Source organism: Megalobrama amblycephala, linkage group LG5 (assembly GCF_018812025.1).
Source record: "Megalobrama amblycephala isolate DHTTF-2021 linkage group LG5, ASM1881202v1, whole genome shotgun sequence".
In the NCBI taxonomy this organism is placed as follows: Eukaryota; Metazoa; Chordata; class Actinopteri; order Cypriniformes; family Xenocyprididae; genus Megalobrama; species Megalobrama amblycephala.
This window is the reverse complement of record NC_063048.1, coordinates 19,977,875-19,992,443: the sequence shown is the minus strand read 5'-3', so window position 1 is coordinate 19,992,443 and position 14,569 is coordinate 19,977,875. Positions and strand designations below refer to the sequence as shown.

The 14,569-nt window shown below is 37.4% G+C and overlaps 2 protein-coding genes and 1 long non-coding RNA gene across 5 annotated transcripts; 1 reads left to right on the top strand and 2 right to left on the bottom strand.

Moving 5' to 3' along the window:
* Positions 1-230: 230 nt before the first annotated feature.
* zbtb8a (zinc finger and BTB domain containing 8A) lies at positions 231-6,276 on the bottom strand. Of its 2 annotated transcripts, none has more exons than XM_048191078.1 (4): positions 5,912-6,276; positions 4,045-4,880; positions 1,075-1,244; positions 231-841 (listed from the first exon to the last, which is right to left on the bottom strand). In XM_048191078.1, the coding sequence occupies exons 1-4, from the start codon at positions 5,974-5,976 to the stop codon at positions 521-523; spliced, it is 1,392 nt and encodes a 463-aa protein (XP_048047035.1). In that variant the 5' UTR covers positions 5,977-6,276; the 3' UTR covers positions 231-520. The 2 variants fall into 2 exon arrangements, with proteins under 2 accessions (XP_048047035.1, XP_048047036.1); XM_048191079.1 differs by lacking the exon at positions 5,912-6,276 and adding an exon at positions 4,975-5,095.
* LOC125268688 lies at positions 4,818-5,247 on the top strand. The gene is made up of 2 exons (XR_007184955.1): positions 4,818-4,955; positions 5,073-5,247. It is a non-coding gene; the product is annotated as an uncharacterized LOC125268688 (long non-coding RNA).
* A 101-nt stretch (positions 6,277-6,377) lies between the features above and the next one.
* On the bottom strand, positions 6,378-13,328 carry gale (UDP-galactose-4-epimerase). 2 transcript variants are annotated; one of them, XM_048191080.1, is made up of 11 exons: positions 13,173-13,328; positions 12,645-12,774; positions 10,574-10,689; positions 10,321-10,434; positions 9,986-10,162; positions 9,803-9,916; positions 8,164-8,230; positions 7,239-7,324; positions 7,076-7,153; positions 6,757-6,871; positions 6,378-6,653 (listed from the first exon to the last, which is right to left on the bottom strand). In XM_048191080.1, the coding sequence occupies exons 2-11, from the start codon at positions 12,763-12,765 to the stop codon at positions 6,589-6,591; spliced, it is 1,053 nt and encodes a 350-aa protein (XP_048047037.1). In that variant the 5' UTR covers positions 12,766-12,774; positions 13,173-13,328; the 3' UTR covers positions 6,378-6,588. The 2 variants fall into 2 exon arrangements, with proteins under 2 accessions (XP_048047037.1, XP_048047038.1); XM_048191081.1 differs by having other exon boundaries at positions 10,574-10,686.
* Positions 13,329-14,569: the final 1,241 nt, after the last annotated feature.

Below are 14,569 nucleotides of genomic sequence, written 5' to 3'. Positions count from 1 at the left end.
TAAACACGTACATTAATTTATATAATATTTTATTTAGACAATGTTTAAGTTGAGCATGTGACTGATAACAAATATAACTTGTTGCAATTTAAATAAATAAATGAGTCTGTTGCACATCACACAAAGTAGGTCACGTGGACTCCATGCAGCATAGGATATAAAATGATAAATGTAAACCTTGCATTAACTAAAGTTTGAAAGTTTTTTTTTTTTTTTTTTTTTTTTTTTAATTACAGAAAAATCCCATTGTATCAGCCTTGGATCTAAATTAAATAACCACATTGTCATTTTGCCCATAAATGCCTTTTAGAAATAAACTAAATATACTTTAAATTACAGAAATATACTTGTACTTTTATAAAAGCAGTTATATTTTAAATACTTTACATTTTTAATGAGAAAGAGCTTTTATTTGTACAAAAACGCACAATCATTTCCCATTATGAAATTATAATAGATGTCAAACTGTCAAGAAGACAGCTCTTACCCATTTCCCCCCTAACACACAATGACAAACATATCATTTTCCACTGGCTTCCTCGTCACTGTCCTCCACTTCCTGGATTATGAGATCTGCTCCAGAATCTTCCGCGAGGTCATCGTCGTCCATGACCCATGTAATTTGCCTGTTCTCGCTCATGTCCTCTTCCACACTCAATAACAGGCCTTCCTTCTCCTCATTTCCATCAGTCCCATCTGTGATTAACTCACTGTAGCCGCTCTCCTGAATGCAAACATCGCACAGCCTGTATTTGCGGGTTCCCTCGCTTACCACTCGCCCATTAACTTCGGTTACATGGCGTTTGCACTTCCTGCACACCAGCTTACGGGCCTGATGAATCTGTGTAACACAAGTGTGATGTTTTAGATCTCACATCAATATCATTTTTCTTTTGTTTAACAGACTGAAAAACATATACAATTATATATAATCGTATCTATTACATCTGACTAAATCCATCCCTGACTTAATGTGATCACATATGATGAATTAATGACCAACAGTAGCATGTGGATGTCCAGCCTGTGGAGGTGTTAATGGACCGGACATGTGTGAAGCTGAGTGTTTCTCACCGTCTCAAAATGGCTGCGCAGGTGTTCCAGGCGAGTGAAACGTTTGCTGCAGGCCTGACAGGGATACGGACGCTCACCTGTGTGACAGCGGAGATGACGCTTCAAGTCTGCCTTCCTCTTTACTGTGTGCGTGCAGAACGGACATTTGTAACGCATAGAGGGAGTGGAATCTGAGACAGAGAGAAAGAGGAAGATCCCTTTCATGTATCACCACACCAAATAACTATTTGAAAGCCTATTAAAAAAAAAAAAAACATCTCGTTTACCCAGAGAGTCCAGAAACATTGCATAATAGAGATATAGAGAAAGAATCAGGGGCAAAATGTGGGCCTAAAGGAGAAATGTTTTGCATTTTAAACTTCTGTTCAAGTTTTAGCTGTTGAATAAAACCTTGAATGGCTCCTAATTACAAAACAGATTTGAGCAGCATGAACATAGAAAATGTCTTGGCTCTTTCACAGTGGGAGGCAGAGAAGTCTTGCTGGAGGACAAGAAAAAACACTTTATATTTATGTTAAATAGAAAAGAATAAAACAGAATTCATATTTAACTTTTGGGTTCCCTAAGATTATTTTTCACTGTCTTTAAAGTAAGTCTCTTATGCTCACCAAGGGTGCATTTATTTGATAAAAATACAGTAATATTGTGAAATATTACTACAAACGTACCGGTACGATTTGAGTCCCTCTGACCTTTTCAGTGTATTTTATCTATTGGGTCACCAAAATATATTTTTAAAAGCTTTTTGTATTAATTGAAATGTCTCCTTTAATAATGTTTAAAAACATTACATACATTTTATCTTCACATTGACACTAGCTATTTTGTCATGTCCCTCAAGACCTTCTATGAAAGTGTACTTGGGATATGAATAATAAAATGAGAAAAAAGTCCATTCATTTTGCCATTCCCATAAATATCCATCTGTGCTTTTTTTTTCTGGAAATGTAAATTCATGATTATTCATTAAAATCACATAATTTAGTTCCGTACCTCAGTAACCCCTCAACCCCATTACACAAACCATTCTCCCCCGATAAAAATAATGAACTGACACCATTAATAGGAAGTGACATCATAGAAGTCTTCTGAACAACACTGTGAGCAGACACAGGCAAGTTACCACCTTCTTTAATAATTATAACTAAATTATGTTGTGAAATTGTGTTTGTCAAGCTTAACGACTCAACCCCGTTACATCAATTAAAGATAGAAAACTATTACTTGTGAAAATTATCTTTGTTATTTCAACATTATTCATGATTTCTTAATATCATGCATGCCATGCGCTCTCCATTTATTCACTAGATTTAGAGCAGTGGCCAATTTGGGCAAAAAATCACAACCCCATCACACCTACATTTTTATTTTTTTATTAAGTTTATGAAAAAGTCATTTAAAGTTAGTTGAATTCTGTCTGAAATGTTCAGAGCAATCATAAGAATACTGATTTTAGTTCAAATTCTGAAGTTAAAGGTGCAAAATGTAATATTTTTGCAGTAAAATATCCAAAAACCAATCAACCAACGCTTGTCAATTGCGTCATACCCGCGTTACCCTCGGTTTCCGGTTTTATTTTGTAGAAACCATGGAAACACCAAAGACGCTTTAATATATTACACGTTTTAATAGACAAGGGAACAACTGTTTTGATATATTTGTGGACAGAAAACTAATTATTATCATCTAGCTCAACACGTTTAGTCTTACTGTTAAAATAATTTTCTTGATTTTTTGTGAGTACCATGCTTTATCATGCCTCAGAGAAAAACACTATTTTGTCAAGTAGCTAACATAGCATAATTAGATGCAGCTTTATTTTTAGTAACAGTAATACAGAATTTTCTACATCAAACAATATGTTTTAAAATTAATTGCATACCATTTATCAACACAAGCCATCTAGCAATTAATGTGATATTCTAAAATCGATCTCGCTTACTGCAGTATGTAACAGCACGCGCCGAGCGAACGCACAGAGTAACGTTATAACATCATTTTCAACACACTCAAATGTATCTAATATGATAAACAGTGCTGTGTTACCTCATACTCATGACCGAAAAAGCGGAAGCAGTGCCGGCGACTGTGTCCTAATAAAAGTTTCTCTGCTCGTGAAGCGTGTGTTGCACAATCGCTCCAGCGGCCTCGTTCAGCTTCCACAACACTCGCTCCTGCTCTGCTTTATACTACAGTAACGTTAATAATTGCATCCATGAACATGATTTCTTCCTGAGTCCTATCCTAATTCTTTTCCACCAGCCGTTGATGTGAAGACCACATGTCCCAAGATTCCGCTCTCAAACTTGGCGTCATCAAGCTACGCCTTTGTTTTGAATAGACTTCCAGCGGAGAGAATTATTACATACTGCACCTTTAAGCCTTTGATAAAAAATGATGAGGTTGCTGTCACAAAAAGTGCCCATTTCAGGCTTTAGAATTGCAAAAGTGAGAGATTTTATGTAACTTTTATATTTGCAATTACTGAATTAGTGTGAGGGGCATCTGATTAATAGGAAAATGTTGATTTTATCACAAATACATTTTATAATAATATTCAGAGAGCTCCCATAGTGTCCATAACTTAAAATAATGACCAATAATAATACCGATTTGATGCCTGAGATGGGAAAATATGTTTTTCTGGAAGTTAAATATGTCATTAATGTTGTGGGGTGTTCAGAAAAGTAATACATTTTGGTAAAAAAAATTAAAAATGTGTAAGTGTGTACCGGTTTCGTGAAATGACCAATATTTCAACATGTAATTTATTCCTGTGATCAAAGCTGAATTTTCAGCATCATTACTCCAGTCTTCAGTGTCACATGATCCTTCAGAAACATTTCTTATTATCAATGCTGCTTAATATTTGATAAATATAAAGTTTTTAGTAACAACGTAAACTCTTTACTGTCATGTTTGATTAATATAATGCATCCTTGCTGAATAAAACTTTAGAGTAGTGCTCACCTTTATTAAACACCCCAACTACTCCAACAATAGACGGAAGGTTGGCGTACAGCTCGTCCGCTTTCTGAGAGCAGTGTGACACCACCCCCTGCAGGTCAATGAGAGAAGTGTCTTCTGTTACCAAGCGACTGGTGGCGGTCCGTTTCCTGCTTCCTCTTCTCCTGCGTTCAGGGAGCACGGAGCTGTACTGCTCCTCCTCCATCTGTGCCTCCAGGCTGGACTGTGCAGGAGAGTTCTGCTGAAGCCCTGACGGCTGCGGGCTGGTTCCTCTGAAGTCCTCCTGTGGCTGTTCATCCTCTTGGTGATCCCAGAGTCTGGTCTGAGAGCTCATGCTTACGTCACACATGTTGGACGGCTCGATGACATTTTCACGTCTGTCCTGAAGCGGACTGTTGTCCGACAGACACAAATAGCGATTCTCATCGTCCTCTTTCGCACTGATCTCCAGGAAAGATTTAATGAATGCCTTGCAGTAGGAAATGACGTCATTCATCTGCAGGTAGCTGGCGGCTGACATCACTTCTATTACATTAGAGCTGTTGAGCTCCAGCTGACCAGAGTAAATGAAGTCCAGGATGATGGCAAAGATATCAGGGCTGAAGACATCAAAAGAAGCACTCACAGACTCGAGAGTGTCTTTAGCTCCCTGAGACAGCAGCATCCTGAAATATCCACTGCTGCCGTACAGGACATTGCGGTGCGCGCGGAAAATCTGACCCTCAACCAGCACGTTGCAGTCACAGAACAACTCCTGCTGCCGCTGCTGGTCCAGCTGTTTTAGCAAACAGCTCTGGTGAATGGCTGACATATCTGCACTGGTCCATTTGTGAACAGGCCTGAAAAAAGAAGTGAGAACTTCAAAAAACAGAATTGATTGGGTTCTCTTAAGATTATTTTTCAATGTCTTTGAAGTAAGTTACTTATGCTCACCAAGGCTGCATTTATTTATAAATGCATTTTTAAAATTTTATGAAAGAAAAAAAAAATGAGTAGCCTAATTAACTTAAAGTTTTACATTATTTCTGCAGCGTGTATGCGTGCTTTGTGTGACGTAATGGCAGGGATTTGAGGCAGCTAAACTCCGCCTACTGATCTCTGATTGGACTACACACCTGTCAATCATGTACATTCGCTGTGGAAGGGGCAACACCCGACTTTGCGCATCGGGTAACGAGGGAGAGAAGCAGGGAGAGAGAAAAAAGAGGAAATACAGAAAGAGGGAGAGAAGACGGGTTTAACACTGACGTAAAAACCGTGAAATAATGTAAATAAAGAAAAATTAATGGACGTTCTTGCTGTTAAATCTCTCCATCATTCTCCCCTCGCCGCAAGCGCGCACAAATACCAAAACTGGGTTACACTGCAAGACATATATAAATAAATAAATAACCAACCCAATTAATATAAAGCAATAGAAGCCGTAGCAACAGAGAAAACGCTCGAAAAGTAGCCTAAATTATGAGATTAAAGTGCTCTGCGCCCTTTATGTGTACAACGCCCGCCAGAAAAAAGTAATACCTGAGATAACGCGCTTGTAATTCACTAAAAGCCATTTAAACATTAACCAGACATTGCATTCGTTACATTAGCCTACGAATTAAACCTGTCAGATAAGGAGGTTGAGGCAGTGGGGTGGTTTCTGACGGGAGCCCTGTCGTCCGCGGAGAGCCGCCCACCGAACCGACCTCAGACTGGATTTTAAAACGCAAAAACACCCGGCTTTGCAACACCGTCGACCTTTTTTCATATTTCGGATCACCTGAGCTCGGACGACCCGCAGGTTGACGCCGAGCCTCGTGCTGGTCCCCTTCGCCCACCCTCTTTACCCGGGCACCGTTTCCCCCAGTCTCTTAAACATAATACTCACAGATGCCCCGCGTCACCCGCACTCCGATACGGTCGACATGTCCCACTTTCACAAACCATCTCCATTTCTCTGCCTACTTTGGATGTATTTCTCCAGCTTTTGTTATCAGGGCGAACTGCTTTCACTTCCTGCTTTGCCCGAAAGACCGAAACCCGTTTGTGCTGGAAAAACGTTTTGCTGACGTGGGTGTCCGGAGCGCCCGGGACCGGAGAACCGCTTAAAGCACACGCGCAACCGTACAGCAAAACCAATACATTTACGGCTTCTGGCCTTGAAAATGAATAAATGTCCCATTTTATTTATTTTTTTTAGCACTTATGTTGACCCTCTCGTCTCATAGGAAACAGCGCCATTGATTTGACAGGGAACCATGTTCATTTCATACACTCGAGTTTAAGATGTTTTATTAAAATACCCCCCCCCAAAAAAAAAAAAAAAAAAAAAAAAAAGACATCAGAACAATCAGTGAAATGCTGAAAAAAATAGTTTAATGCAAGTGAGGTTACATAGAAATTGTGTACATTAAAAATCACTAGCTTAGAGTCAGATGTCTTGTAATATGATTTTACATATAATTATTAAAAATGAAAGACTTCATGGTCCCAATTTGGCTTTGTTTTTTTGCCATGAGTGCAATTCCCTTATTTTCGTAAGAAACAGTCTGCATTCATCCAGTTTCAAGGCAGTGTTCCATTACTGAATCCCGTGGGATTCTGGGATTGCCAGCGCCATAGATCCTCACCTGTGTGATTAGATAAAACAGTCAGATTAATCATGAGCTGCCAGCTGCACACCCATCTATTTATGCAAACTGCAGAATAAAAATGATTTCGGTTTACACTTACACATCCTCTCCAGGCCGTATTCAGCCTTCCAGCCCAGCTCTTTCTCCGCCAGACTTGGATCTGCATAGCAGGAGGCCACATCCCCACTCCGCCGAGGGGCAATCTGATAGGCAATCTGGGACCAGAGGAAAAATACTATCATTGAAGAAAATATTGGATCCCAAAAGAACAAACATCACAATGGGATTTCATAAAGGTGACCTCGGGCTAAACAAATTGTGTGTGTGTGTGTGTGTGTGTGTGTATATTATATATATATATGCATATTTAAATTGTGTATGTTGCATGTGCTTTGGACCACAGCAGGTTTACCCCTCACCTTTCGACCTGAAGCTTTTTCCATGGCATTCACCATCTGTAGCACCGAGTAACCTGTACCTGTGCCAAGGTTATAAACCTACACAGAGACCAGAACAAAGGAAAACTGAGAAAAAAGGATGTGAAAAACTGCGTACATTAAAGAGGAAGAAAAAATGTCATACTTTACACCCACAGCTGTCCTTCAGTTTCCTGACGGCAGCAATGTGCCCCTTTGCCAAGTCAACAACATGGATGTAGTCTCTCACACCTAGCCAGGAAGAATGAATCAGTGTCATTATCTTTACTTGAAACTAGTTTTTTGTTAGCTAGCATAAAAGCCAACATAACTGTAAAAAAACTGAAACTTAACTAAATTTTCATGACTACAAAGCAAACTAAATAAAATAACATAACATGGTAATAACAACATGGTATATTATAAACCTGAAACCATTGAAACCCATTTGTATTAAACATGAAAATGCCATTGACTGAATAGGAAAAACATTAGAAACTGCTGAGAATTTTAAAATCATTCCTTTTTTTTTTTTTAATGATACCAGTTAGCACATACACTTAGACAGCCCTAAAATACTAAAATTAAAATAAAAACTGAAACAGTTTTCAAACAGAAATTAGACAGCTCTGAAAAAACTAAACTAAAACCAGTGTTATTTTAGCATTATTTATTATTTAGTATTATTTTATACTGTTATAGTATTTATTACAATTTTGAAAAAGCTTTTATTTTTATATTTTAAGTTTCATTTTATTTTATTTTTTTAAATATTTCTATTTACCTTTAATTTTTTTTCTATCTCCATTTTAGTCATTTTAGTACTTCAACTTAAAAACATTTTTATTTCAGTTAAATGCCAAGGAACTTTCTAAATTTCATTTCAGTTTAAGTTTATCTAATATTTATATTTTATTTCAGCTTTATTTAAATTGACAATTCAATTAACAACACATGAATATATGAATAAAAAAAAAGAAAAGAAATAAAAACCTAATTAAAAACTCAAAAGTAATAAAACTCCAGAAATGAGTAAATAAGAGACAGCGGTTAAGACAAAAATAACAGGCTGAAATCAATCTCTCATTAACCTGTTCCATCAGGTGTGTTGTAATCATTTCCAAACACATTCAGATGTTTTCGTCTGCCAACAGCAACCTGCCATACAAAGTGAGAAAAAAACAACATCCTTTACAATACACACAGACACATGTGGCTCTTCTAAACCTTAAAAGAACACTCCACTTTTTTTGAAAATAGGCTAATTTTCCAACTCCCCTAGAGTTAAACAGTTGAGTTTTACCGTTTTCGAATCCATTCAGCCGATCTCCGGGTCTGCCGGTACCACTTTTAGCATAGCTTAGCATAGTTCATTGAATGTGATTAGACCGTTAGCATCGCGCTCAAAAATGACCAAAGAGTTTCGATATTTTTCCTATTTAAAACATGACTCTTCAGACACAATGACCGACGGAAAATAAAAGTTAATTTTCGCAGTAGGAACTATATTCCTGTAATAATCAAGACTTTGCCCTACCATGCAGCAGGCGCAATTGCACAGGGAGCATGCCTTGCAACCATGGAGACATTTGTGAGAGACGCTGCGTAATATCATTGTGTCTGCTGCACCCATGGTACGGCTGCAAAGTTCCTTGATTATTACGCCGGAATGAGAGTATAGTTCCTAGCCATATCGGCCTAGAAAATCACAACTTTTCATTTTCCGTCGGTCTTAGTACACGATGTAACTACAGAAGAGTCATGTTTTAAATAGGAAAAATATCGAAACTCTTTGGTCATTTTTGAGCGAGATGCTAACGGTCTCATCAGATTCAATGAACTATGCTAAACTATGCTAAAAGTGGTACCGCCAGACCCGGAGATCGGCTGAATAGATTCGAAAACGGTAAAACTCAACTGTTTAACTCTAGGGGAGTTGGAAAATTAGCCTATTTTCAAAAAAAGTGGAGTGTTCCTTTAAAGGGTTAGTTCACCCAAAAATGAAAATGTCATTAATTACTCATCCTCATGTCGTTCCACACCCGTAAGACCTTCGTTCATCTTCGGAACACAAATGAAAATCTTTTCGATGAAATCTGAGAGCTTCAAAAAGTTCACAAAGAGATCGTAAAACTAATCCATATGAAATGAGTGGTTTAGTCCAAATTTTCTGAAGAGACTTGATTGCTTTTTATGATGAACAGATTAAATTTAGTCTTTTATTCACATATAAAAATTGATCAGCAAACATAAGAAAGCTTAGCCAAACCTGAATGAATGACGCACAAGAACAAAGCTCTTCCAGAAGCTCAAACGTGCTGCATAACACACGAGAATGAACCTCATTGGTTCTCACATGTCAAGTGAACAAGCTTGAGCTTCCGTTTTACACAACTGATGTGTGAGTTGATGAAGGTTTATATGTGAATAAAAGCCTAAATTAAATCTGTTCATCATATAAAACGATTATGACTGTTCAGAAAATTTGGACTAAACAGCTCAATTCATATGAATTAGTTTTACGATCTCTTTATGAACTTTTTGAAGCGTCAAAGTTTCACTTGTGTAGGCAGCCTATGGAGGAACAGGATTCCATTAAAAGATCTTCATTTGCGTTCCGACAATGAACGAAACTCTTATGGGTTTGGAACGACATTAGGGTGAGGAATTAATGACAGAATTTTCATTTTTTGGGTGAATTAACCCTTTAAAAGTGCTCAGACAGGTTACCTGGGCAACATAAGGTAGAAGGTTGTTTGGGATTCCCTGTGGATCTTCACCAATCTGTCCTGAGATATGAGCACCAATGGGATTGAAGTACCTGAGCAGCACAGCATTCCAGTCCTGCAAGACATTTTATCAGTTTCACACCTGCCACACAAACGCAAACGTCATAACAGAGCGGTCATCTACCTTCTCTGCCGTGCATTGGTCCCTGATCATTTCCTCTATGAAGTACTTGGTCTTGCCATAAGGGTTTGTGCAGCCACCCGCTGGATGCTGCTCATCAATGGGGAGTTTCTGGGGGTCTCCATAGACAGTGGCAGAACTGCTGAATACCAGATTGCGCACCCCATGAGACTGCATCACCTGATTCAGACACAGCCAGAAAGGCTTAAGAGAAAGCACTAACATGCACAAACACACTCCTAACTGTACTAAACCTGCATTTCAAGAATCAGGTTCATATGGACACTCCATGCATTAAAATGATCAATGCATAAGGACCATCCATGCACTTTTCTTACCTCCAGCAGATTGATGGTTCCTGTGAGATTGACTCTGTAGTATCTTAAAGGCTGTTCTACTGATTCACCCACAGCTTTCAGTCCAGCAAAGTGCATCACTGCATAGAAGGAGTGCTTAAAACAGAGCAGAGAGAAAACAATTAACTCAATTAACCACTAGTGGCCGCTGTTATACATTTAACCGGAGCAGTTCAGAAATTAGTAGATTGATCTAAGAGTGAAGAAAATTCAAACAGTGGATGTTCATTTGTACCATTTTAAATATTTTTTCCAGTCCAGGTTTATCCAGAAGGTCCAGCTCATGGAACTCAATCTGAGTATTCAGAAACTTCTCTATCCTCCGCAGGCTCTCTGGAACATCACCCTCTCCTCAACAAAACACACATCCACAAAGAACAACGGGCATTAAAAAAAATACATGAGAAAATACTGTCAGCTACCAAAACAAAATACATAATATAATAATATATTACAATATTTATATATATATAATTGTATATATAAATATTTTGTATTAAATAAGGAAATATTATGTTAAAGATTTAATATTATAATAAAATATTTAAATTAATATTAAAAAAAAAAAAGTTTAGTTAACTTACACAAACTTCACATTGCTTTGCCCAGCAAATACTAAATATATTCCACACAAGGGCTCACTGTGTGTGCAGGAGTCTCTTTGTAATGCAGTGTGGTATGATGAGTGTATGTATATATGGAATGTGTATGTATATATTGTATATTCATACAGAACATGTACATGTCTTATGTAGTTAGTTGATTATTTAGTTGTTCACTTTGTGGCCAAGTATATTAATCTCTAACAACGGCAGTATATAATACCTTGTTTTGTATACTTACAACTGCAACTTTTTTTGCATATTCAATGTCATTAAAGGTGCCCTAGAACTTCTTTTTAAAAGATGTAATGTAAGTCTAAGGTGTCCCCTGAATGTGTCTGTGAAGTTTCAGCTCAAAATACCCCATAGATTTTTTTTTAATTCATTTTTTTAACTGCCTATTTTGGGGCATCATTAACTATGCACCGATATATAGGTTGCGGCCCCTTTAATTCTCGTGCTCCCCCGCCCCCGGAGCTCGCGCTTGCCTTGAACAGCATAAACAAAGTTCACATAGCTAATATAACCCTCAAAATTAGGGCTGCACGATATATCGCATGAGATTGTCACGCGCATTTCGTCAGTAAAGCCGGTTCCCTGATTACCACTAAACCGCCATCACCTGCTTTCAAATGGAGCAGCATTTAATAGACAGAACCGTAGATCACTGAAAAGCCACGCAATATCGCGTTCATTATCGAAGGCGATTCATCTGCGATATGAACGTGATATTGCGTGGCTTTTCAGTGATCTACGGTTCTGTCTATTAAATGCCGCTCCATTTGAAAGCAGGTGATGGCGATTTAGCGGTAATCAGGGAACCGGCTTTACTGACGAAATGCGCGTGACAATCTCATGCGATATATCGTGCAGCCCTACTCAAAATGGATCTTTACAAGATGTTCGTCATGCATGCTGCATGCATACATCGGATCATGTGAGTATAATATTTATTTGGATGTTTATATTTGATTCTGAGTGAGTTTGAGGCTGTGCTCCGTGGCTAAAGCTAACATTACACACTGTTGGAGAGATTTATAAAGAATGAAGTTGTGTTTTTGAATTATACAGACTGCAAGTGTTTAAAAATGAAAATAACGACGATGGATCCGTGAATACAGTGAATAAACGATAGTAACTTTAACCACATTTAACAGTACATTAGCAACATGCTAACGAAACATTTAGAAAGACAATTCACAAATATCACTAAAAATATCATGATATCATGGATCATGTCAGTTATTATCGCTCCATCTGCCATTTTTCGCTATTATCCTTGTTTGCTTACCTAGTCTGATGATTCGGCTGTGCTGCTCCAGACGTCCTGCCCTTGTCTAATGCTTTGAACATGGGCTGGCATATGCAAATATTGGGGTCATACATATTTAATGATCCCGACTGTTACGTAACAGTCGGTGTTATGTTGAGATTCGCCTGTTCTTCGGAGGTCTTTTTAACAAATGAGATTTATATAAGAAGGAGGAAACAATGGAGTTTGAAACTCAGTGTATGTCTTTTCCATGTACTGAACTCTTGTTATTCAACTATGCCAAGGTAAATTCAATATTTAATTCTAGGGCACCTTTAATGTTCCCTGTTTGTCAAAATCCAATAAATAATAATAAAAAAAAAAAAAATGTAAATGTAATGCGGTGTGTTCAGGATACCACCAAGGACCTTCTGCAGTGCAGTGTGATTTACCTCTGACAGCATTACTGAAGTTATCGATGACCACGGGGTGATACCCAGCCTCTATGAGCTCCACAACACAGTGGCTGCCAATGTATCCACCTCCTCCTGTCACCAAGATCTTCTGACGCATGTTGAGAGCCTTCAGCACAGAAAGATTGACACACAAAGGTGAATTAATGTACCAATTGTTAACAGGTATGTGGGTGTGTCCTATCCTTATTCAACCTGAACGTGCACTACGTGGCTCTACCGTCACCAGCAGCATCCTGTTTCACTGTATATGAATGGAGCTCTTTCATTCATTAATGAGGATCACAGCATTTAAACCTCAATAAATTCCCCAAACGTTCAAGAGAGCAAGTTATTTTAAATCAGCCTGACTACACTCACTGGTATACACTGACTGCACTGATTACAGTAAGACTTTACAAGTCACCTGACTGAAGGAAGAAAGAAAGTAAGATCTCTGATCTCTCAGGACAAAACAGACAATAAAATGCAATAAAACAGCTCACATTCAGATCTCTTTACACTCACCGTGCTGATGAATACGGATCAGTGAGGGTTACTGCAGAACACGCAGATGACAGCCAGTACAATGACAGGAGGGCAGAGTTTACCGAGTCTGTTTGGTTTATTCATTCTTGCTTCCTGGTTTCAGGGATACGTGGAAGTGTGTGAAGCAGCTAATGTAAGTGCTGCGTGATTGACTTTCAAAGAAAAAGTCTTTTTGATGAATTTGTCATATTCTACTGTCTTTCTGTCACGATTAAATAAACATTTCTTTCATTCTTTCTTTCTTGCTTGCTTGCTTGCAGAATTTGTAGTGTATTTTTGCAGGAGATTAGTGTACAGTAAACCAAAACTGTAAATACCCTCCTAAGAATGCATTATGCTAATTGAAATAGTTCTTTGCAGACCAATGTAAATCAATATAAATAATAATAGTATATATATATATATATATATATATATATATATATATATATATATGTATATAGTATCATGATGGGATGGAAGCCACAGTGTGAAAAAAAAAATGTATTCATTCCTTAGTTTAATGTTGTGACACATTTTCCTTTTTATTGTTTTTATTTATTTTTTTTTTTTTGCATTTTTTTTTTTTTGTAGAAAATTTTAAGTAAAAAAAAAAAAAAAAGAGGGAAAATAAACTTTAGACTTTAGAAGGCAAAAGGAAGTCCTTTCGGTATACAATACCAACACAAAATAGCCACCGCCTAGATTAAGCAAGCGTTCTCACAATGACTTTTATTATGAAAAAGTTGTTTCCTCATAGGAGAATTATTTTCCCTTACGCACACAACTTTCATTCTGACGTGTCTGTCCTGTAGAATTAAGTAGACAAATACAATGATCATATGTCAGTCAGCTGGTTTATTCGTTTATTTCAAAACAGGAAGAGTCACTTCTGTATAGACTAATGAACTAAATAAATGCATATATAGGAATATTAAGTAGGAATGCATTTCTAAGAGTGCCAGAGAGATTGGTGAAAATACTGAAAGGAATAATGTTGGTGTATATTTCTGTACCAAAATAATTTCGAGCAGCCTGTTGAATCTGTAAAGTGAAGCTAAACGTCCCTTTCACTTACACTTTAATTAAGGAATAGACATCCTATTATTCCCACATTTTCCCTTCACATACTTACACAAACATCACTCTCAAGTTTTGCCATGCCTCACCTCTCCTTGGCTAACAAAATCTTTTATTCACAGTTTTTATAAGAGAGGTCCAACAGTACATCCAAAATATTTCATCATCTAAGAATCTTAAAGCACTTAAGACAACAAACTTGTTTCAACTTTTTAATTTATTTCATTAAAAATTTCTGTTGTTTTTCTTTTTATTATAGGAATAGGCTATATGAAACGTGTATGTATAGATGATGCTTTGCTTTTATTATCATTTCA